General features: G+C 46.2%; 1 protein-coding gene across 1 annotated transcript in view; it reads right to left on the bottom strand.

Moving 5' to 3' along the window:
* Nucleotides 1-21,057, bottom strand: part of LOC309387977 (dehydrogenase/reductase SDR family member 13-like) — a 40,158-nt gene extending 19,101 nt beyond the window's left edge. The window contains exons 1-4 of the mRNA XM_081944927.1: nt 20,863-21,057; nt 13,480-13,598; nt 6,462-6,585; nt 5,531-5,842 (exon numbers count right to left, since the gene is read on the bottom strand). Of these exons, the coding sequence (XP_081801053.1) occupies nt 5,531-5,842; nt 6,462-6,585; nt 13,480-13,598; nt 20,863-20,998 (691 nt within the window). The 5' untranslated portion in view covers nt 20,999-21,057. The remainder of the gene's footprint in view (nt 1-5,530; nt 5,843-6,461; nt 6,586-13,479; nt 13,599-20,862) is intronic.
* Between the last annotated feature and the right edge of the window lie 917 nt (nt 21,058-21,974).

The following is a 21,974-nucleotide window of genomic DNA, read 5'->3' as shown; positions in this document are numbered from 1 at the left end:
CCTATGGGCAAGCCACTTGGGCAGAAGATGGGTCATATGGATACAGGACACCTATTTATATGTTAAACAGAATTATCCGATTACAAGCAGTGCTGGATTTAGCTGGTAAAAGGCTAGATAAGGCCCTAAACATATTATCTGAAGCCACGGACAGACTCAGGATAGCGGATGGTTTCCTAAACTGCCTGGTTTGCAAGCTATAGTAGCTCTAATAGGTCTAATTGCTACAGGTTGTATTGTCATCCCATGTATTCTCCCTATTTTCATAAAAACAATAACAGCCTATCATTACTAGCAAAGGTGATGGCAATGTGGGAGTATGAGAAAATAACTGGTACCGATGATTGTGAAACTCCTCCTAAGAAGGCGGAAGAGTTTCAAAGGGAGGAATAAAAGAGAAGTTGACAACTAGATAAATAGAGCTAGATATTAAAGTTTCTTGACCATGTGGAACAGGGCAAGGATTAATTGTCTGCTTCACCAAGCTAAAACAAAGGAACCAGGATATTGATACAAATACTCCCTATCGGGAGTAATTGAGTAAGTTGAATGAATGCCTGTCACAGTAGGGGAGAAGTTGTACGAGGCCTATGTGGCACAGGAAAGAGGTGTATGTGACACAGGAAGACAGTGTACTTTGGGTTGATCGATATTCTGGTTAAATAGTATAAAAGTCTGTAAAAAACTCCCCTTCGGGGTTCAGATTTTGCTTGACCTATCATTGCTGAATCTTGCGCAATAAACCTTTCCCTTTGACAAAGAGCTGGTCTGGTCTCATTTCTGCAACATTTCTGGCGACCCAGATGGGACTACCAGGCGATCTTTCACTCTGGACGACCAGGACCCCACGCCAGCGGAAGGATCCGAGCCCTGGGTACCTCTGGCGCCATGAGGCTTCTTGCTTCGGAGGAACGGGGGAGGACACCTGCCACTGTCGAGGGACAGTCCAGTCAGCCCAAGGACCCTTTGTGTGAAAAGGGAAAGGAGAAAATCTGAACGAATCCTGGCCAGGACAAGAGGGAGTACAAGACCTGACAGCAGGCGAGTATGATATAGTGATGTGTACCTACTCCGCTTGAGTAGGAGTGACACAGGAAAGAGGTGTATGTGACATAGGAAGACAGTGTACTTTGGGTTGATCGATATTCTGCTTAAATAGTATAAAAGTCTGTAAACAACTGCCCTTCAGGGTTCAGACTTTGCTTGACCTATCATTGCTGAACCTTGCGCAATAAACCTTTCCCTTTGACAAAAAGCTGGTCTGGCCTCATTTCCGCAAAACTGGAGTGAGGAGGGAATGGATATTTTGCAGTATCCTTCCCCTGGGGTGAGCAGGGATTGGATATTTTGCAGTATCCTTCCCCTGGAATGGGGAGGGAATGTAGATTTTGCAGTATCCTTCCCCTGGAATGGGGAGGGAATGTAGATTTTGCAGTATCCTTCCCCTGGACTGGAGAGGGAATGCCGATTTTGCAGTATCCTTCCCCTGGACTGGGGAGGGAATGGAGATTTTGCAGTATCCTTCCCCTGGACTGGGGAGGGAATGGAGATTTTGCAGTATCCTTCCCCTGGAGTGAGGAGGGAATGGAGATTTTGCAGTATCCTTCCCCTGGAGTGGTGAGAGTATGGAGAATTTGCAGTATCCTTCCTCTGGAGTGGGGAGGGAATGGAGATTTTACAGTATCCTTCCCCTGGAGTGGAGAGGGAATGTAGATTTTGCAGTATCCTTCCCATGGACTGGGGAGGGAATGGAGATTTTGCAATATCCTTCCCCTGGACTGGGGAGGGAATGTAGAGTTTGCAGTATCCTTCCCCTGGACTGGGGAGGGAATGGAGATTTTACAGTATCCTTCCCCTGGATTGGGGAAGGAATGTAGATTTTGCAGTATCCTTCCCCTGGAGTGGGGAGGAAATGTAGATTTTGCAGTATCCCTTCCCATGGACTGGGGAGGGAATGGAGATTTTGCAGTATCCCCCTGGAGTGAGGAGGGAATGGAGATTTTTCAGTATCCTTCCCCTGGAGTGGGGAGGGAATGTAGATTTTGCCCGTATCCTTCCCCTGGACTGGGGAGGGAATGTAGCGTTTACAGTATTCTTCCCCTGGACTGGGGAGGGAATGGAGATTTTACAGTATCCTTCCCCTGGAGTGTGGAGGGAATGTAGATTTTGCAGTATCCTTCCCCTGGGGTGAGCAGGGATTGGATATTTTGCAGTATCCTTCCCTTGGAGTGAAGAGGGAATGGAGATTTTGCAGTATCCTTCCCCTGGAGTGTGGAGGGAATGTAGATTTTGCAGTATCCTTCCCCTGGGGTGAGCAGGGATTGGATATTTTGCAGTATCCTTCCCTTGGAGTGAAGAGGGAATGGAGATTTTGCAGTATCCTTCCCTTGGAGTGAAGAGGGAATGGAGAATTTGCAGTATCCCTTCCCCTGGAGTGAGGAGGGAATGGAGAATTTGCAGTATTTTTTCCATGGAGTGAGGAGGAAATGGAGATTTTGCAGTATCCTTCCCCTGGAGTGGGGAGGGAATGGAGATTTTACAGTCTCCTTCCCCTGGAGTGAGGAGAGAATGTAGATTTTGCAATATCCTTCCCCTGGACTGGGGAGGGAATGTAGAGTTTGCAGTATCCTTCCCCTGGACTGGGGAGGGAATGGAGATTTTACAGTATCCTTCCCCTGGAGTGGGGAAGGAATGTAGATTTTGCAGTATCCTTCCCCTGGAGTGGGGAGGAAATATAGATTTTGCAGTATCCCTTCCCATGGACTGGGGAGGGAATGGAGATTTTGCAGTATCCCCTTGGAGTGAGGAGGGAATGGAGATTTTTCAGTATCCTTCCCCTGGAGTGGGGAGGGAATGTAGATTTTGCCCGTATCCTTCCCCTGGACTGGGGAGGGAATGTAGCGTTTACAGTATTCTTCCCCTGGACTGGGGAGGGAATGGAGATTTTACAGTATCCTTCCCCTGGAGTGTGGAGGGAATGTAGATTTTGCAGTATCCTTCCCCTGGGGTGAGCAGGGATTGGATATTTTGCAGTATCCTTCCCTTGGAGTGAAGAGGGAATGGAGATTTTGCAGTATCCTTCCCCTGGAGTGTGGAGGGAATGTAGATTTTGCAGTATCCTTCCCCTGGGGTGAGCAGGGATTGGATATTTTGCAGTATCCTTCCCTTGGAGTGAAGAGGGAATGGAGAATTTGCAGTATCCCTTCCCCTGGAGTGAGGAGGGAATGGAGAATTTGCAGTATTTTTTCCATGGAGTGAGGAGGAAATGGAGATTTTGCAGTATCCTTCCCCTGGAGTGGGGAGGGAATGGAGATTTTACAGTCTCCTTCCCCTGGAGTGAGGAGAGAATGTAGATTTTGCAGTATCCTTCCCCTGGAGTGGTGAGAGTATGGAGAATTTGCAGTATCCCTTCCCCTGCAGTGGGGAGGGAAATGAAGATTTTGCAGTATCCTTCCCCTGGAGTGGGGAGGGAATGGAGATTTTACAGTATCCTTCCTCTGGAGTGGGGAGGGTATGGAGATTTTGCAGTATCCTTCCCTTGGAGTGAGGAGGGAATGGAGACTTTGCAGTATCCTTCCTCTGGAGTGGGGAGGGTATGGAGATTTTGCAGTATCCTTCCCCTGGAGTGGGGAGGGAATGGAGATTTTACAGTATCCTTCCTCTGGAGTGGGGAGGGTATGGAGATTTTGCAGTATCCTTCCCTTGGAGTGAGGAGGGAATGGAGACTTTGCAGTATCCTTCCTCTGGAGTGGGGAGGGTATGGAGATTTTGCAGTATCTTTTTCCTGGTGTGGCGAGGGAACTTAGATTTTGCAGTATCCTCCCCCTTCCCCACCTGCCAAGCCAAGCCCATCCATGCCCACCAAACCGCGCCCACAGAACCAGTTGTAAAAATGTTTGAATCCCACCACTGGCTGTAAGTCAAAGAGTTCTTGAGCCCAGAAATTTGAAGGTGTCTCCTGTTGATCTTGTGTTGTCTGTCACTGCAAGTGGTGGTAGAATAGCAGAGCTTCTCCTAAAACCCACTTTTGCCTCTACAGTTTTAAGCGTGTTCAGCTCCACATTGTTCCGGCTGGAACCACAGGGTCAGTTGTATTTAATTCAGAATAAGGGAGTTGGAAAGGACCATGGAGGTGTTCTAGTCCAACCCCCTGCTCAGGCAGGAAAAACGATACCATTACAGACAAACGGTTGTCCAATCTCTTCTTCAAAGCCTTCACTGTTGGAGCACCCACAATTTCTGGAGGCAAGTCGTTCCACTGGTTAATTGTTCTCACTGTCTGGAAATTTCTCCTTAGTTCTAGGTTGGTTGTCTCCTTAATCAGTTTCCATCTGTTACTTCTTGCCCTGCCTTTTGGTACCTTGGAGAATAGTTTGATTCCCTCTTCTTTGGGGCAGCCCCTCAAATACTGGAAGGCTGATATCATGCCACCCCTAGTTCTTCTTTTCTCTAGACCGGATGTACCCAATTCCTGCAACCGTGTGATATTGCCCTTTGTTTTATTTTGTGTCTACTTTTCCATGTGATTTTTTCCTGCCTTCACCTCAGAAAAATTAAGGGGTCAAATTTAAAGTGGAAATATTTAGCTGGTCAGTCCCAGTAGCCTCTCGCTGAATTCCCAGAGCTTCTTGGCCAGTTGGTCATCACAGGCCAGCGGTCTGGGCACCTTCGGCTGGCAGTCCACGAAATACCGCCCACTCAGCCTCTCGATGCCCTCCTCGGTGGCGCAGTAGATGGAGGTCTGGGCGCCAGCTTCGCAATTTCGGATGAACAGGTTGACCAACCAACCCAACCAAAGTTTCCACCAGGGATAGGAGCGAGCAATTTCGGTTTTAACAATTCCTGAAATCAAAGGTAGAGAGAACACGCCAGGGATGGAGGGGTGGGGGGAGGGGAGAGATCCCAGGCACGAACCATTCACACAATAACTGCCATGACACTCTTTGGGCAACATGTTTCTTGCAGGCGTTTCATTACTCAACTAGGTAGCATCATCAGTGCTCGAAGGGAGGGGGTTTACAAAGAAGAGGGGGAGGAGGAGCAGAGGCGAAGGAGGACGAAGGGCAGAGTGGGGGAGGGGGGTAAAGGGGAAGAAGAGGTAGAGGGTGGAGAAGGGTAGCAAACGGAAGAGAAGGGGAGTCGGAGGTGGAGGAGGAAGAAGAGAAGAAAGGAGGCGAGTGGGGGGGGACCAGCTGGAGAAGTGGAGGAAGAGGAGGTGAAGGAGGAGAAATGAAGGAGCAGAAAAGGCAGAAGTTAAGTAAGAGACTGGGGGAAATCTCATCCCTGTCTTGGGCAGGGGGTTGGAATAGAAGACCTCCAAGGACCCTTCCCACACTAAGATTCTAGAATTCTGGACCTGGGGTGGTGGGACACATCTCCCTCCCCAGCTGAGCTCGATGGAGGAAACTCCCGAGTGGGCTCTGCAGAGGGGGTCGAGGGAGCCTCCAGTGGGAGAGAAATGCCTGGCAGAGCCTCAGCCAGACCTCTGGGGGCTCCATCTGGGGCGCCTTGGAGCCAGACTCCCACTCACCTGGATGGACTGCATAGCAGGTGACGTTTGTTCCTTCCAGCCGGTTGGCCAACTCTCTCGCGTGGAGAATGTTGGCTAGTTTGCTGCTGCCATATGAATGTAGAGCCTTCCGCATTCCCTCCACCGGCTTGTGGATGGTCTGAAAGTCGATCTCCCCATAGGTGTGCGCACTTGAGGCCAGAATTACGATCCGGCTCGGGGCGCAGCGCTTCAGCCGGTCCAGGAGCAGGTGGGTCAGCAGGAAGTGGGCCAAGTGGTTGACCTGGAAGGCCTGATCAAAGCCATCGGCGGTTTGACCATCCTTGAGGACTCCTGCCAGAAAAATAAGCGGATTACAGGTAGTCCTCAGCTTATCACCACAACCAAGGAATTGAAATCCCAGTGGTCACAGGAGTGAACTGTTTTATAACAGTCATGCCATGCAACCATAAAGAGAAGGCTCCATCATGGTCATAAGTCAAGGACTACCCATAAAGCTTTCAGGTTGGTCTAGTGCAGTGATGGCAAACCTTTTCAGCACTGAGTTCTGAAACTGGAAATGCGTGCATGCGCCAGAGCCCAGAAACCCGGAGACCAGTTGTACAGTGTCCATACACAGGCCGGAAACTGGAATAGCAGCTGGCGATGGACCATGTGCCCACAGAGAGGGCTCTGTATGCCACCTCTGGCACACGTGCCACAGGTTCACCATCACAGGTCTAGTAGTTAAGCCTAGAAAATGGGAGACCATGAGTTCGAATCTTACCTTAGGCAGGAAAGCTAATTAGGTGTTTTTGGGCCAGTCTTTCTCTTTCTCTCTCCCTCCATCCCTCTTTCTCTGACCAACCCACCCACCTCATAGGGTTAGAGAAATCCCAGACAACCCCACCCACCCCCAATATTCTCCCCTTCCTCGCCCAGAGACCCTGGGGAGGGTCTGCTCTGCCCCCACCTGCGTTGTTGATGAGGATGTCCAGACGGGGCTCCGATTCTAAGAAGGTCTGCGCAAAAGCTCGCACGGAGTCCAGGCTGCCCAGATCAAGGATCATCAGGATCACCTCCGAGTTCCCACTTTCCTGAAAAAGGAGAGGAAGGAATCCTGAGCCTCGGGATCGAGTACGGCTTCCAAGGGGGATCCCGACTTACTCACCTGCTGCCTAGGTCTGCTCACCTCCCGTCAATCTCTCTGGGTGGTGCGTAATAAAACAATACAGACAGTCCTTATAACCATTTGTTTAGGGATCGCTCAAAATTACAATGCCAATGAAAAAAAGTGATTTATGACCGGTCCTCACACTTTTGACCATGGCAGCATCTCCAGGGATCGTGTGATCAAATTTTGGGCACTTGGCAGAGGGGTTGAGGAGCTGAAGTCACGACAAAACGACATGCGATCTCAATGCTCTGAGATCGCAGTCAATACTTTTGCCACTGGTGGGTCCAAATGGACCTAAACCATCCCGAAGAGATGGTGAACAGGAAGATTACGTCTTGCTGATCTCGGAGATATCGCAAAATCCCCGAAAGAAGCAAGAGAAGATCTTCAAGCTGGTGACAAAAAATCCAGCCATGTTTGACAAAATTGGGGCGGCTCCAAAACGGAACAATGTGGAAAGAGAAAGTGTTTGCAGCTGGTGAGGAATTTTTATTGTTCTATAAAAAAGGAACTGCCTATAAAAACATAAAAACCAATTTAAATTAAAGAATAGAAGAACTTAGCGGCAAAATTGAATTTTGGAATGGTTTTGGACAGTGGTTATCTTACTTTTAAATGTTATTTAAATGGATTGAATCTATGCAAACCTTTTCAAATGGATGGATTAAGTTTTCTTTTTCTAACCTTTCTTTGTGACTCTCTGTAAGCTACAGATTAAATTTTTCCTCTTTTATTGCTGTGGGTATTTTCTTTTTAATGCATTTAAAGATTGGACCTCTTTTTCTAATTTGATATACAAAAAAGATATACATAAAAAAAACCCACCCCGGAGGCATTGCTGGGAGGCATTGCTGTTCGGAGTTTTTGTGTATCCAAAGACGGAACCTTTTTTCATTTTCTTTTGTTCCCAATTTGACTTTGACTTTCCAATTTGAAATACAAAATAGTTATAAAAAGAAGCTTTTTAACAGTGTTGCTCGAATGCTGGGAGGCTTTTTCGAACAGAGTTGTGTGTATCCAGATGGAACTTTCTTTGTTTAGACTGACGGCTTGGCTACAGAGTGTTTAGAAAAAAAAGCCAGATGTCCCTTTGAAGTGCATTCAAGGAAAAGCAACGGTCTTTGTGAATGTATGCTTAATCTTGTTGACCTTTCAAGCAAGAGCAACTGCGTGTGATAAATTTGCAAGGAATATTTTCAGAATTATAAAAATTATTAAATACAAAGGAAAGATTTGAGAGAAAACTGGAGTATTTGGACCATATAACAGCAAAATATGATGAAAAAATTGAGAATGTTTTTCAAATGCAAAATGAGGCGATTGAAAAAATAAAAAAACCGAAGTGGAAAATGAATATAAAGAGTTTAAGTTAAGTTTAAGTTTATTTGATTTATAGACTGCCCCCTCTCCCCGAAGGGACTCGGGGCGGTGTACAGGAACCACATTAAAAAACCATATACATAATAAATACTATTAAAACCAGATTAAACCTAGAGCCCTGTACAGGTTGTTAAAAATTAAAACACGACCTCAAACCAACCCCTCGAATTTAAAAATACAGGCATGGGGTGGGAAGCTGGAATTAGGCCAGGCCGGCTAAGTTGAACAGGTGGGTTTTTAGCTTCTTGCGGAAGGAGCGGAGATCTGTAGTTGTTCTGATATCAGGGGGAAGGTCATTCCAGAGGGTCGGGCCCATCACAGAGAAGGCCCTTCCCCTGGGTGTCGCCCGCTGGCATAGCCTAGTGGACGACACCCGGAGAAGTCCCTCTCTGTGTGAGCGGATCGGCCGAAGGGATGTATGGGGCAGGATGTGATCCCGCAAATACCTGGGTCCTGTGCCATGGAGCGCTTTAAAGATGATAATCAGTACCTTGAAACGCACCCGAAAGGCCACAGGTAGCCAGTGCAGCCCGCGCAGGAGAGGTGTTGCATGGGAGTACCTAGTGGCTCCCAAAACTGCCCGCGCGGCCGCATTCTGGACAAGTTGCAGACTTCAGGTACATCTCAAGGGGAGCCCCATGTAGAGAGCATTACAGTAGTCCAGCCGGGACATCACAAGTGTATGGGTGACTGTGCGAAGGGCAGCCCGGTCCAGTAGTGGACGCAGTTGGCGCACCGGGCGAACCTGGTGAAACGCCCCCCTTGCCACGGCTGTCACATGGTCGTCCATTGACAGCCGTTTGTCTTATGTGTATTTTTTATCTGTTTGATTGTACGCCGCCCCGAGTCCTTCGGGAGAGGGTTGCGGCTAATCAAATAAAATTATTATTATTATTATTATTATTATTATTATTATTATTATTATTATTATTATTATTAGGAGGACGCCCAAATTGCGCACCCGATCCACGGGGGCCAGATGTTCGCCCCCAATGGCCAGTGATGGAATCAACTGGTTGAACTGGGGTGCCAGTAGCCACAGCCACTCCATCTTGGACGGGTTGAGCTTGAGTCTGTTACTTCCCATCCAGATCCGTATGGCTTCCAGACACCGGGACATCACTTCGACGGCATCGTTGGGGTGGTTCGGGGTAGAGATGTACAGCTGGGTGTCATCTGCGTACAGATGGTAATCTACCCCGAACCCACGAATGATCTTGCCCAGCGGCTTCATGTATGTGTTGAACAGGAGAGGCGAGAGGACCGACCCCTGCGGCACCCCACAAGTGAGCGGCCTCAAGGTCGACCTCTGCCCCCTGCCAACACAAATTGCGCTCGGCCAGAGAGGTAGGAGGAGAACCACCGCAGAACGGTGCCCCTCACCCCCAACCCCTCCAGTCGATGCAATAGGATACCATGGTCGATGGTATCAAAAGCCGCCGAGAGGTCTAATAGGACCAAGATGGAGGAACAACCCCCATCTCTGGCCCTCCAGAGATCATCTACCAATGCGACCAAAGCCGTCTCCATGCTATGGCCCGGTCGGAAGCCGGACTGGCGCGGGTCCAGATAATCAATCTCCTCCAAGTGGCGTGGGAACTGTTGTGCCACCACACTCTCTACAACCTTCGCCAAAAAGCAAAGGTTGGAGACAGGACGATAGTTTGCTAACATAGCTGGGTCCAGGGAAGGCTTCTTGAGTAGGGGCCTCACCACCGCCTCTTTCAGGGCGGTCGGGAGGAGCCCGTCTCTCAAGGAAGCGTTGACTAACTCCTGGAGCCAGCCTCGTGTGACCTCCCAGGATGCCAGTATAAGCCAGGAGGGACATGGGTCCAATAAACATGTGGTGACTCGCAGTCGCCCGCGCAACCTGTCCATATCGTCGGAAGTAACAGAGTCAAACTCCTCCCAGAATGGGACCTCAAGACCCACCTCCGACGTCTCTTCTAAACCACTGGAGGGGACCCACTCGCTGCGAATCTGAGCGATTTTGTCCTGCAGATATTCCCCAAATTCCTCTGCTCTACCCTGCAGAGGGGCTTCCCGCGGCCTCTGTTGAAGGAGGGAGCGGGTCACCCTAAACAGGGCAGCAGGGCGGTTATCTGTGGACGCAATAAGAGTGGCACAATACTGACGCTTGGCCACTCTTAAAGCCACAAGGTAAGTCCGCAAATAGGCTCTCACCTGTGCTTGGTCAGATTCAGAGCGTGACGATCTCCATCTGCTCTCTAGGCGTCTCTTGTGGCGCTTCATCACACTCAGCTCCTCAGTGAACCAAGGAGCCTGGGTGGATCGCTGCCGCAAGAGAGGCTGCAAGGGCGCAACCCGGTCCAAGGCCCCGGCGGCCGCATTGTTCCATGCAGCCACTAGGTCCTCCATCCGGGTGCGGGTCAGGGCTACAGGAAATGGCCCAAGCTCCGTCTGGAACCTATCAGGTTCCATCAGGCGTCTGGGGCGGAACCATCTAGGGCATTCCGGTTCTGCCTCCCCGCGATGGGGAGTAGCGGCTGGGAAGTCAAGCCGGAGAAGTGAGTGGTCTGACCATGACAGGGGTGTAATGACTAAATCCCCTATTCCTAGATCACTCTTCCACTGGCCAGAGACAAAGATAAGATCCAGTGTGTGACCACCCTCGTGTGTGGGGCCCTGAATTACTTGGGTCAGGTCCATGGCTGTCATGGAAGCCATGAACTCCCGGGCTGCCTCGGATGATTCCCCTACCGATGGCAAGTTAAAGTCCCCCATGACCAACAGCCTGGGGGTTTCAACCGCCATCTCGGCGATCACCTCGAGGAGCTCGGGCAGGGCTGCTGATGTATAGTGAGGAGCCAAGTATACAATCAGCAAGCCCAACTGACTCCCTGGGCCCCACTTCACGCACAGGGACTCACAACCGGTTATCTGTGGTACAGTGGACTCTCTCGGCTTAAGGCCTTCCCTTACAATGACCGCTACCCCACCACCCCTGCCAAGGGCCCGAGGCTGATGAAATGCGCGGTAACCTGGCGGGCACATTTCCACGAGGGGGAGACCTCCCTCGTGGCCCAGCCAGGTCTCCGTTATCCCTGCCAGGTCCGGCTCCCCCTCTGAGACCAGGTCGTTAATGAGGGGGGCCTTATTGGCAACGGACCTGGCATTGCATAGCATCAGTCTCAGGCCCTGGCTCTGTAAGTCCTGACCACCTAGAGACTAAATCTGGCGATATCTATGGCAATTGGTTTATTTCTGAAAAAAGAAAGAATGGAAAATTGAAAGAGGAATTAAATGGAGAGGAAATACATTCTAAAGGGCAAGATATAGAAGAAGAAGAAAAAATTAAAGAATTTATGGACTATGAAATCCTATCTGCAAAAATATTGATAACACTGCTGACAATCAAAGACAAGCTGAACATTGTTTTATTTCTGGAAAGATACAGGTTGATAGATGGAAGAGTATAATTTAAAACTAGCTAAACTTAGTGAAATTCAGTGATAACAGGTATAGTTAAATAAAAAAATGATAATGATAATAATGTATACAATGTGTAGTGATATGATAAGCAATAATTGGATATAAATACTGAATGATACCCATGAAGGGAAGGCTAGAAACTCTTTTGGATTATATATAAAGGTTGACAATAATAAGAACAATAAAAAAGAACTAAATTAGACACAGTTAAGTTTTAATTATTAGGGGGGAAATGTTATGATATAGGATATAGTCAAATAAAAAAAGATAATGATAATAATCTATATACATGTATGGGTATAATGTAAGGAAACTGGATGCAAATTGTAAATAGTGATTTGGAAAGGAGGATTAGAAAACTTTGTTATTAAATATTATGGATGTTTAGCTAGAATAGGATATAAGGATTCAGTGTTAAAGGAAGATTTTAGAAATAGTAAATGAAATGCCAGTATGTGGTTATGTATTAAATTTTGGTATATTTTATGATGAAGGACGTTTAAACAATCATAGTGAAATAAAAGTGGAGGTATGATGATGGTAATATGTATAAACATCTGAGTTAAGATATTAGAGTTAATATGAACTATACTTGATGACGGTGGAAGAGATGCACAAAAGCCTTTTGTAACCAACTGATACACTTTCTACAGTATGTAAAAAAGGAAGATTTTTATGTGTTATGTTTGTTTTGAAAATTAAAAATAAATTTTTTTTTACAAAAAAAATTAATTTGGGCACTTGGCAACCAGCGTCATTTCTGATGATGGTGGTGACATTCCCAGGGTCATGGGATCACTGTTTGTGATCATCCCAAGAGCAAAATCAATGGGTGGAGCTGAATTTACTTAACAACTGATGAAGAATGGCGATTAAGATGGATAATGAAAATCCTACAAAGTACTTCCAGGAATGTGGCTGCCCCAAAAAATAGGGAGCCCTCTGAATGGACAGGCCAAGTGGGGAACGGCCGAGAGCCTGCAATGCGGCTGGGCTGCATTGGAACTGTTGGAATATTAAATTTAGTAGCTGGAACAGTAGAGTGTACAATGGGCCAGAACACACAATTGTAGTTGATTAATCACAGTAGAGAGTGCTGGCTCCTGCATGAGGCAATCTGTGCTATGATTGGTTGCTGTGGGTGTAAAGGGGGAGTTTCCCTTTTCCCCCGCCTTTTTCCTCTGTGGGCTCTGAATACTATTTATATTTACCTCATGATGTCCCTGTGTTGCTGACTCTCTTGTCTCCCATGGATATAGATGTTAAATATATTCATTTATATAAAACTACAAGCTTGTGCCAGTCTCTCTGATTTCATTTAGACAGTTGCTGCGTAGTTCCCAGACCCAGATCCAACAAAACCACTTCCAGGAATGTGGCTGCCCTGAAAAATATGGAGCCCCCTGAATAGAACTCGGACAGGCCAAGTGGGGAACGGCTGAGAGACCCGCAATGTGACTGGGCTGCATCGGAACTGTTGGAATATTAAATTTAGTAGCTGGAACAGTAGAGTGTACAGTGGTAGTTGATTGGTTGGAGTGTGCTGGCTCCTGCATGAGGTTGCCTCCTACCTAGGCAACCAATCTAAGCTATGATTGGTTGCCTAGGTATAAAGGGGGAGTTTCCCTTTTTCCCCGCCTTTTTCCTCTGTGGGCTCTGTTTACTGTTTAATTTACCTCATGATGTTCCTGTTTTTCTGATTATTTTGTCTGTTGTAAATATAAATGTTAAATATATTTATTCATATATATAACTATAAGTTTGTGTCAGTGTCTCTAATTTCATTTGGACAGTTGCCTGATCCAGATCCAACAAAACCATTTCCAGGAATGCGGTTGCCCCCCCAAATATGGAGCCCGCTGAATAGAACCAGGACAGGCCAAGTAGGGAATGGCCATGAGCCTGCAATGCGAATGGGGTGCATCGGAACTGTTGGGATTTTGAACGGAGAGAAGGAGACAATGGCACGGCAACTGCTTACCCGTCTGATGTCATACACAGCCGATTCTCCTCTCGCTTTGTTGCGGCATGCCAGAATGATGCGGGCGCCTCTCCGGGCCAGATCCACCGCTGTGACCTTCCCGATCCCTGTATTTCCCCCTACGAAAGGTCGGAGAAAGGATTCAGTGAGCTCACACAGCCTTTGTTGGGGATCCAGGGGTTGGGCAAGCCAGAATAGAATAGAATAGAACAGAGCATATTGGAATGAAGAATAGAGTAGAATAGAATAGAATAGAATAGAATAGAATAGAATAGAATAGAATAGAATTCTTTATTGGCCAAGTGTGATTGGACACACAAGGAATTTGTCTTTGGTGCATAAGCTCTCAGTGTACATAAAAGCTATATAAGTGATAAATCATGATCATAATAATCATAAATACATTCATTATGCATCATAAGATACAACACTTGGTGATAGTCATAAGATACTAAATAAGCAATAAACATAAATTGTACTAGGAAACTAAATAAAACAATATATATCGTAAAAATACAAGCAACAAAGTTATAGTCATAAGTAGAAAAGGAAATAGGTTAATAGGAAGGATGAGAAGAATAATAGTAATAGAGTCGTAGTAAATAGTTTGACGTTGCTGTGGGAATGAGTTGTCTAGCAGAGGGATGGCATGGGGAAAAACTGTCCGATATACAGTGTGAATTCCAGGCAGACGAGCTGTATTCGAGGATTGGTCTGGCAAAGGTTTTGTATGCCCTAGTTAGCAATACAATGTTACCAGAGAAGAAACTTCACAAAATTAGGTTAACAACTCTTAATGCCTCTTTGGCAATGCTGTTACAGGGAGCTCTGGGGCTTAGTAATAATAATAATAATAATAATAATGATGATGATGATGATGATGATGATGATGATGATGATAATAATAATAATAATAATAATAATAATAATAATAATAATAATAATAATAATCTTTTATTTCTAGACCGCACCCTTTCTTAGGCAGGACTCGGGGCGGTGTACAGTCATGTTAAAACCATATACAAATACATAGACATGAACGTAGACGTAGACGTAGACATAGACGTAGACGGAGGAGGTAAAAAATATACTGTACAATTCTTTGTTAAAATACAAATACAATTAAAATTCCCTTAAAAAATTCCCCAATAAAATGTTTCCAGGAGGTGGAAGATGGAACTATCAATCGGCTAAGCCAGCTAGTCGGAACAGGTGAGTCTTGAGCTTCTGTCGGAAGGAGCGGAGGTCATTAGTAGTTCTAATATCGGGAGGGAGGTCATTCCAGAGGGTTGGGCCCATCACAGAGAAGGCTCTACTCCTAGGCACCACCCGCTGGCACTGCTTGGCGGATGGCACCTGGAGGAGTCCCTCTCTGTGAGAGCGGATAGGTCGTAGAGATGTATGAGGTGAGATGCGATCCCGCAGGTAACTAGGTTAGATCTTTTGAAATGAGTAATGAGCGTTTGTTCTCCGCTGACTGCTTCCATGCTCTGATTTTCCTCATCACCCCCCACTTCCCACTTTGTCCTCCCTACAGCAAAGGAGGGGGTGGGGGGAGAAGCATCTGCCAATCCCAGCTTTTTTCACCTCTTTCAACAAACCTGCATTTCTAGCCAGCTTTGACCTTCGGTCACCTTCCTTCCATTTCCGTATCTTAAGAAAACAATCCATCCAAGAATTGTGTCATCTGGACCGCATCCATTTCGGTATCTCTTGTAATCGTTATTTTCCCAGTCAATCACCTCGGACTTTGATGCATTCCATCAATAAATTCACTGCAAAATTTGTTTTGCATGCACAGGTTGTTCTTGACTTACTGAATTACTCATTCAGAGACCAGTTCAAGTTACAAGGCCATTGAAAAAAGTGACTTACGACTGGTCCTTGCACTTATGACCAACACAGCATCTCCATAGTCACATGATCCAAATTCAGGCACCTGGGAACTGGTTTGTGTTTACATCCAAGGCTCACCATGGTTGACATTAGTGACTGGCTTCTGAAAAGCAAAATCCAAGGGAGAAATCCGATTCGCTTAACGATGGCAATGATTTACTTAACAACCATGGGGGGGAGATAATAAAATTAAGCATGATGCACTTAAGAACTGCCTTGTTGACATTCGACAGGAAGTTCTCCAGCTGGACAGACGTGGGAAATGTGGGCTCTTAAGAGTCTCACATGAACCCTGTCTGACGAACCATCTCCAAAGATTCTTTTGAATCAGAACCCCCACTGGAGGTGGGGCAAAGTAGGGCAGCGTCTCATCAGACCTTGAGAGAAGCAACAGATCTCTCGTGGGTTAGCGATTTGCCTATGAATGGGAGTTGGGGCAGCAGCCTTAATGGCTGACAAGATGCAAACCTTTTTGTCAAAATAAGTTTGGAACAGGCAGAGACCGGAAGAGATAAAAGACCTGTCAAGAGAATTTAACTAACCCACAACTATAAATTAAATCTGGAAAAGGCAAAGAAATTTTGAGAACATAAATAATACTGATGGTCAGATAGGGACTTTTTTTTCCTAAAAGAAAAAGATTAAGATGGCCCCGGCTTCATTTCCGGTCTTACAGTAGCTAAAACTTAAGGTGGACCAGAGCCTCAAAATAAGACTTTGTATAACTAACTGCAATCTTGGAACTGGATATTAAGGAAGAACAAAAGACCAAGATGGCTCCCATCATTCTCCCCTACAGCAATGGAAGTGGACAAACTTAAGGTGGACCAGAACTCTGAAATAACTGTATAGCTAATTCTAACTTTGGAACTGGATATCATAGAAAGCTGGAAATTTGAAGAACTACTTGATAATATAAAAATATGCATAAATCATTAAAATCAAGGCTAAATAGAATTCTGAACCCAAAGAAGCAGATATCTAAAAAAGAATTCAAAGAAGGGGGGCAAGATAATGAAGGAGTAGAAATGGAGGTAAACAAAAGGCAGACAAAAGAGGTTGAGGCTGTTAATGATATAAGGGAAATTGAAGGGGGAGGTTTTGCCCCAACAAAGAGAAATAAAAAACATCCTTTTGGTGGTGACCTTGGGAAAGTTGGGGAGAGTGGATGTGCCGAAGCAAAGAGAAGGGAGAGGGCAGGAGCAGAGAAGTGGGACAAAAGACTTACTAGGAAAAAATCAGACAACCAGAAATTTTTATGTGGGAGAATATAAAACTAATATAAGGGTTTTATTTCTAAATTTCACAATAAAATGGAGTTGCTAATTGATTGAATGTAATAATGGAAGATAATTAAGCAAAGGTTGAAATATATGGAATATGGATAAATATGATATTGATATTGATGTGGGGAGGTTGTGAAAAACATGATAATAAAATGGAGTTGTTAACTGGTTGAATATAACAATGGAAAGACAACTAAACAAAGGCCAAAATATATGGAATGTGGATAAATATGAAACTGACACGGGGAGGTTGTAAAGCAGAGGTTTGACATTCACTTTTATACATGATAATTAAACTGAGTGGCAAATTGACTGGAAACGACAACAGAAGGACAACTAAGCATGGGTTAAAGTATATGATACATGGATATACATAGAACTTTTAAGATGATGAAATAAAGCGAGATGTTTACAGTTTGTTATTCTATACAATAGATTAAAGGAATTGAAATGAATATTGAACAGCGAGGTTTGCTACTCATAGACAACTAAAGATAATCTAATCCAAGACATAAAGATATTGATGAGAATAGCTGGGAATTGTAACCAGGTCTACATCTTGACCAAAATGAGGCTGGGGGGACGGGTTTAAAAGTACAATGACTATATATGTATACTTTTTTGTTCTATTTTTTCTTTTTTTTAAAAGGAGAATATATGTTTAAAATTAAATATGTATATTGAAAAGGAACTATAAATACCATCAACATAAAATGGAGCTTGCTCAGAAGCTGAAATACGCCAAGGAAATGAGATGAAGAGTGGGAAGAAGAGGAGAGAGGTAAGGGAAGGAGAGAGGGATAGGAGAGAGGGTAGGAGGGGGGGAAGAGGAGGAGAGAGGTAAGGGAAGGAGAGAGGGATAGGAGAGAGGGTAGGAGGGGGGGAAGAGGAGGAGAGAGGTAAGGGAAGGAGAGAGGGATAGAAGAGAGGGTAGGAGGGGGGGAAGAGGAGGAGAGAGGTAAGGGAAGGAGAGAGGGATAGGAGAGAGGGTAGGAGGGGGGGAAGAGGAGGAGAGAGGTAAGGGAAGGAGAGAGGGATAGGAGAGAGGGTAGGAGGGGGGGAAGAGGAGGAGAGAAATGAGGAGTGGGAAAGGGGAGAGAGGAGTAGGAGACAGGAAGGGGAAGTAGAGAAGGGAACGAAGACAGAGAAAAGAAAGGAGGGAGGGAGGAGGATGAGAGAGGGAGAAGAAAGTGAATGAACAAATATAGTGTATGGAGAGCAGAAGAACCAATAACTCTTTTTTTCTTTCTTTTTCTTATGGGGAATTGATGGTAAGATGAATTGATGTAAACATTGAATAATGCAATACGATGTTGGCTATGTAATAGTATACATGTGATTATATGTTATGAAAATGGAAAATAAAAAAACTTTACAAAAAAACAAAGAAATGCCTTGTTTAACAACAGAAATTCTGGTGGCCATTGTGGTCCCAAGTCAAGGACAAACTGTACAGTAATGTTCATAGCAGTTGTTACTGGTTAGTTTACAATCGTCATAAATCAGAAACAGAATTCTGGGATGTAGTCTGTCAGGATCCAGTGATTTGAATCCACCTACAGCTGACAGGTGTTTTCTTACCTGAGTTTTGCATATTGTAATTTGAATTCCTAACCTGTCATTTACAGTTCTCTTTCTGTTAAGTTGAATAGTGTTAGTTTTTTTGTGTGTGAAGACAGATGCAAAGTATGAATTAAGCAGTTACTAATTATTTCTTTGCAATCTTCTCCCATTAGTGGACTGATTGTTTCTTTGTCTTTCTTGTTTTTTACGTGTTGAAAGAAACTTTTTTCCCCATTGTTTTTGACATCTGTTGCAAGTCTTACCTCTTTCAAAGCCTTAGCTTTCCTAATTTCAGCTTTGTAGGTTTGGGCTTTTTGTTGGTATTCTGCCTTAGTTATGAATCACTCTTTCCATTTTTTTGTACTTGTTCTTTTTTCCCCTCTCCGTTGGTCTGCAAGTCCTTTGTGCAACCATGCTGGTTTTTTTCTTGTTTTTCTTTTTCAGTCATATTGTGTTGGACTGGGCTTTTATGATCATTCCCAGTTTCCCATGCTTCTCGAGTTGTTTTCCCCTTTAAGATTTCATCCATGGAATCCTTTCCAAACTCTCTCTGAGTTTGTTAAAATGACCTCTTTTAAAGTCTAAAATGCTGGTTTGATTATGTTCCGTTGCTTCTACCTGTTTTATATTGAATTCTAATATGACATGGTCACTCTCCCCTAAAGTTCTTGCAACTTCAATCCCCTCTACAACTTCTTCTCTATTGGAAAGAATAAGGTCCAGTATAGCTTTTCCTCTAGTTGCCTCTTCTAAGTTTTGGGTGATGAAGTTGTCAGCTAAGTTGGTTAGGAATCTGTTTGATCTTCCACTTGTCCCAGTCGATGTCAGGGTAGTTGTGGCCCGGCAGCTGCCAGTGGAGCTGACGGCAGACTCAGGCGAGGAGGAGGTTGAGGAAGAACTTGGGCCAGTGCTGGAGCGCCTGGGGAAGGCTCTGATGGATGCTCAGCGTCGGACACAGAGATAGAGCCAGGGCCGTCCGGCATTTCCCAGCCACTGGAGAGAGGCATCTGCCTTTGGAGGCTGAGATAGGTGTGCGGGGGGGGAGAACAGCTGGGGCCTATTCCAGATGTGTGTATGTGCATAGCAATTAGGAGAGGTGAGCAATGGAGGACAAGGAGTTGACTCGGGAAGCAAAGCACACGTGGACGCTGAATGGCCCCTCCCTGGTTGGGGAATAAATAGAAGGAAAGGGGAGTGGTTGTCGTAGGTACAACAGTTTGCATTCTTGGAGATTTTGCTCGTTGTGTTTCATGCAACAAAGACTGCTTGCCAGAACTTAATTTGCAGCCTTGCAATCATCGCAAGGAACCGATAAGATCTGTTACTAGTGAACTCCTTGAAGGACTCTTGCCTGGAGATTTCGGTGGGTGAGTGCCATTCTTTCACAAGAGGCAAATAAAGGGGTTGACAAGGAGTCTGTTCCTTGTTTCTGCCAAGGCTGGGTCAAGAACACTAGTTAAACATTAATTCCGTGCTGTATCAAGGCCAACCGTCCTGCATACCAACCTGATGATGCTCTTTGGAGATGGAACTCACATGACACCTAAGGGATTAGCAGATTGGACACTGGGATGAGGGTTACCAGGGGGAGGGGGTTTGGTCACACATTGATATGTATGATTTCGCGCGCTTTTGCCTCAGACCTTGCTTTGCTTAGCTGCTATCTTTTCATAACCAGTAAAAGTACTCTTAATTCTGCAAAATGGAGTTGAGTGGTTTTCTTTCTTGGACGCCTTGACAGCTTGGTTGGCTGCCCTGTAGTCTATGCCTATGGCAATGTCATTTCTTTCCCCGCTTTTACGTTGACCCATATGGACCCTCGGAGGTTTTGTGCACCTCTGTGGATGCAGCTGCAACTCCTCTTTTGTTAGATCCCTTTCTTGTGAATAGTTTGTATCTTTCCATCAGACCAACTCCAATCATGAGTTTCTGAATTTCTGTAAAGCTAACTGTATCATACTTGCCCTCTTACACTAGAATTCCAAGTTCACCCTGTTTCTTCCCTAAACTTTGACCGTTCATAGTGCATAGGCATCTTTGTAGCTAATCCTGGGCAGAGTATCTCCTACTCTGCCCCTGAGATTTCCTTCTTTCTCTTTGCTCCCTTCCTCCTTGTGTGATTGGGGATCTACTGGTGTTCGCTTGGAATTAGGTTCTAGAGATCGTGAGGATTGGCTCCCCTCCCCACTCAAGGTTAGGGTAAAGCCCTTGGGATAAGAGCAGCCGGTCATTTCCCGAGTATCTTCTTCCCAGTCCTGGTGAGGTTCACCCCATCCCTTGCCAGGGGGCCTTCGTGGAGGTCATGCAGCCCAGGGTCTGGGAAACCCAGGTTCTCCCGAGGACACCACTCTTTAAGCCAGCGCTTAGTTTCTGGAATGCTTTGCTGAGGGTCTCCTGCTGGAGCAGAAGGGTTGGACTAGAGGACCTCCAAGGTCCCTTCCGACTCTCTTGTTCTGCTCGCCCTCCCTTTCACCTTCGCGCTGCGCTTTTGCTCCGGGACTTTGATCTGCGCGGAGCCCCTGAGGTGGGGGGGGGGGGCTTATGGAAGGAAGGATGAAAGAGAGAGAGAAAGAAAGAGAGAAACAGAGAAAGGAAGGAAGAAAGGCACTGCCCGCCCACCGACCCCCCCCCAGCTGACCTGTGATGAGCACCGTCTTGCCCCGCAGGCTGACCGCGTTCCGGCACCGGGTGGCCGCTCCGAAGTTGTAGTAAAGTAGCGCGTAGAGCCCCAGCAGCAGCGCCACCGCCGCCCCCAGCACCTCCGCCGCCTCCATGGCCCGATCCCCGGCCCGGCCTCGCCAGCTGGCCCCGCAAGCCGCCAGCGCTTCTTCCTTTTCCCTGGGACGGCCCCGCCCCCGCCTCTGCCCCGCCCCCGAGTGGGACAGCCTCGTTCACACGCAGCGCTGCCACCCTCTCGCCCTCCCGTCGGCCCCTCCTCCTGGTCTCTCCTGGTGGTCTTCCATCCTGCGTCCGAAGGGGAGGGTCCCCTGGCCATAGGCAACCTGCCACCCTCTCGCCCTCCTGGGCTACGAAAGAAGGGAGGGAAGGAAGGAAAGAAGAAGGAAAGAAGGAAAAAAGGAGGGTGATAGGAATGAGAAGAAGGAAAGGAAAGAAGGCAAGGAAGGTGATAAGAATGGGAAGGAAGGAAGGGAGGAAGGAAGGAAGGAAGGAAGGAAGGAAGGGAGGGAGGGAGGAAGGAAGGAAAGAAGGAAGGGAGGGAGGGAGGGAGGAAGGAAGGAAAGAAGGAAGGAAGGAAGGAAGGGAGGGAGGGAGGGAGGGAGGGAGGAAGGAAGGAAGAAGAGTGGGAGGGAGGGAGGAAAGAAAGAAAGAAAGAAAGAAAGAAAGAAAGAAAGAAAGAGAAAGAAAGATGATCGGAATGGGAAGGAAGGAAGGAAAGGAGGGAGGGAAGGAGGGTGATAGGAAGGAAGGAAGAAGAGTGGGAGGGAGGGAGGGAGGGAGGGAGGGAGGAAAGAAAGAAAGAAAGAAAGAAAGAAAGAAAGAAAGAAAGATGATTGGAATGGGAAGGAAGGAAGGAAAGAAGGAGGGTGATAGGAAGGAAGAAGAGTGGGAGGGAGGGAGGAAAGAAAGAAAGAAAGAAAGAAAGAAAGAAAGAAAGAAAGAAAGAAAGAAAGAAAGAAAGAAGATGATCGGAATGGGAAGGAAGGAAGGAAGGAAAGGAAAGAAGGAAGGAAGGTGATAGGAATGGGAAGGAAGGAATGTGTTCTGACCAGCCTTCGCAAGCAATAAGAA

Source organism: Natrix helvetica, assembly GCF_964273705.1.
Source record: "Natrix helvetica genome assembly, chromosome: 2".
Taxonomy (NCBI): domain Eukaryota; kingdom Metazoa; phylum Chordata; class Lepidosauria; order Squamata; family Natricidae; genus Natrix; species Natrix helvetica.
This window is presented reverse-complemented; position numbering and strand designations above follow the sequence as displayed.